Source organism: Manacus vitellinus, unplaced genomic scaffold, assembly GCF_001715985.3.
Source record: "Manacus vitellinus isolate BGI_N305 unplaced genomic scaffold, ASM171598v3 scaffold_130_pilon, whole genome shotgun sequence".
Lineage (NCBI taxonomy): Eukaryota > Metazoa > Chordata > Aves > Passeriformes > Pipridae > Manacus > Manacus vitellinus.
This window is the reverse complement of record NW_021938954.1, coordinates 133,796-135,391: the sequence shown is the minus strand read 5'-3', so window position 1 is coordinate 135,391 and position 1,596 is coordinate 133,796. Positions and strand designations below refer to the sequence as shown.

The 1,596-nt window shown below is 67.4% G+C and overlaps 1 protein-coding gene across 1 annotated transcript in view; it reads right to left on the bottom strand.

Moving 5' to 3' along the window:
- The window catches only part of LOC103762340 (arf-GAP with GTPase, ANK repeat and PH domain-containing protein 3), a 97,268-nt gene that overhangs the window by 73,869 nt on the left and 21,803 nt on the right, over window positions 1-1,596 (bottom strand). Inside the window, exon 2 of the mRNA XM_029957970.1 lies at window positions 1,312-1,591. Coding sequence (XP_029813830.1) covers window positions 1,312-1,591 — 280 coding nt within the window. The remainder of the gene's footprint in view (window positions 1-1,311; window positions 1,592-1,596) is intronic.

Sequence of the window (1,596 nt, the reverse complement as noted above, 5' to 3'; positions counted from 1 at the left end):
CGCAGAGCATCCCAGCCCTTTGCCTCGTGGCACACGGCAGCCCTCGCACCCACCGGAGCCTCCAGACCCTTCCCCTGGAGCACAGCGAGCCCCAAGGGCACGAGGGGCTGCAGGAAGGAGCCCCCTGAGCTCCCTGGGCAGCAGCAGAGCTGCTTCCGTGCTGGTCCCTGCAGGCCAGCCCTCCCAGAGAGTGTTCTGGGCACAACGCTGCCCTGGGCAGCCGCTGGCTCAGGAGTGTGCAGGTTCCCCGGGAGCGTGCGGGTTCCCTGGGGAGCCTGCCAGCCCCAAGCTGTCCCTCCAGCACACGAGCCAAGTGCAGAACTGCCTCCACAACGCCCGGATGCAGAGCAGAGCGATGGAACCCGACGCCCAGCCCCCAGCTCCGCACGTTCCATGCCTTAAAAAGCTGTGGATGCTGCTCTCACCTCCCAGCCCTGCCAGGGCGCAGGGCTCGCCCATAGCTCCTTCCACAGGGCCGGGAAGGGGACAGAGCACGGAGGCACAGCTCACGCAGCTCTGGCTGAGGCCCCACACAACCCCGATGCTGGAGAACCCCCCACCAGACACTGGAATCGAGCACCTGAGAGCTGCTTCAGCTGCCAGTCCCCATCGAGTGTGGGTTCCCTGGGGAGGACCACGGGTCCTGTCCCCCTGTGCCATCACCGGGGATACCACCCCTGCTCTCCAGAGGCTGCCCCACACATAGTGAGTGTCCCATGCTCACAAACATCCGGCCTCCACTCGGCCCCGAGGATAATCCCAGCAGAGCATCCTCTGGATGGCCTGGCACCAGGGAGCTGCTCACAGGAGGGGGGTGCAGGACCATCTCTGTGCTCCCCAACCCCCCATGCTGCTCCACGCCTCTGCTCTGGCAACCTCCCAAACGGTCCCACTTGCTCAGGAGCCCACCAACAGCACTCCTCTTCCCCTCCCACCGAGCTCCTGCTCCCCCAATGCCACTGCACAAGGCTCAGCCCTCCCTGCCCTTGCTGGGACACCACTGGGGCAAGAAGGACGTGGAACATGTGTGCTTGACTCCCAGGTGTGTGGCCAGCAAGGGAACTGGACCCCGGAGCATCTCCTCCCAGGCAGCTACCCCACAGCTGCTCCAGCACCGCCAACCCCACGGCACCAGGAATGCTCACACGACGTCGCCGCAGCTGAGCACAGACCCCAGAGCACCAGGACAGAACCAGGTGCCCGTGCCCAGCCCAAGACCTCGGCTGGGAGAGGCCACAGCAGCCTGTCCCTGCAGGTCTCACAGGTGCAGGGGGCTCTCACCAGCCCAGCACCGCTCCTGCGCTCACTCACCCAGCGCCCGCAGTGGGCCCCCTCCCAGGAGGATGGGCTCGACACCGCCGTGGGGGTCCTTGGGGCACGTGCTGCCAGCGCTGCCACGCTCTCGCCTTCGGAAGCGGCTCGTGAGGAGTTTCCAGAGTCCTCCCGTCTGTGTGGGGTCGGTGGGGAGCCGGCCCCCGACCCTGGCCAGCTCCGGGTAGAGTAGGTCCCGCTTGCTGGGGCAGGTGTGCAGCGAGCTGGCGTCGCCCTCGCTCTTGGTGCGAAGGCGCGCGGGGCGCAGGAGCCCCCCGGACTCCG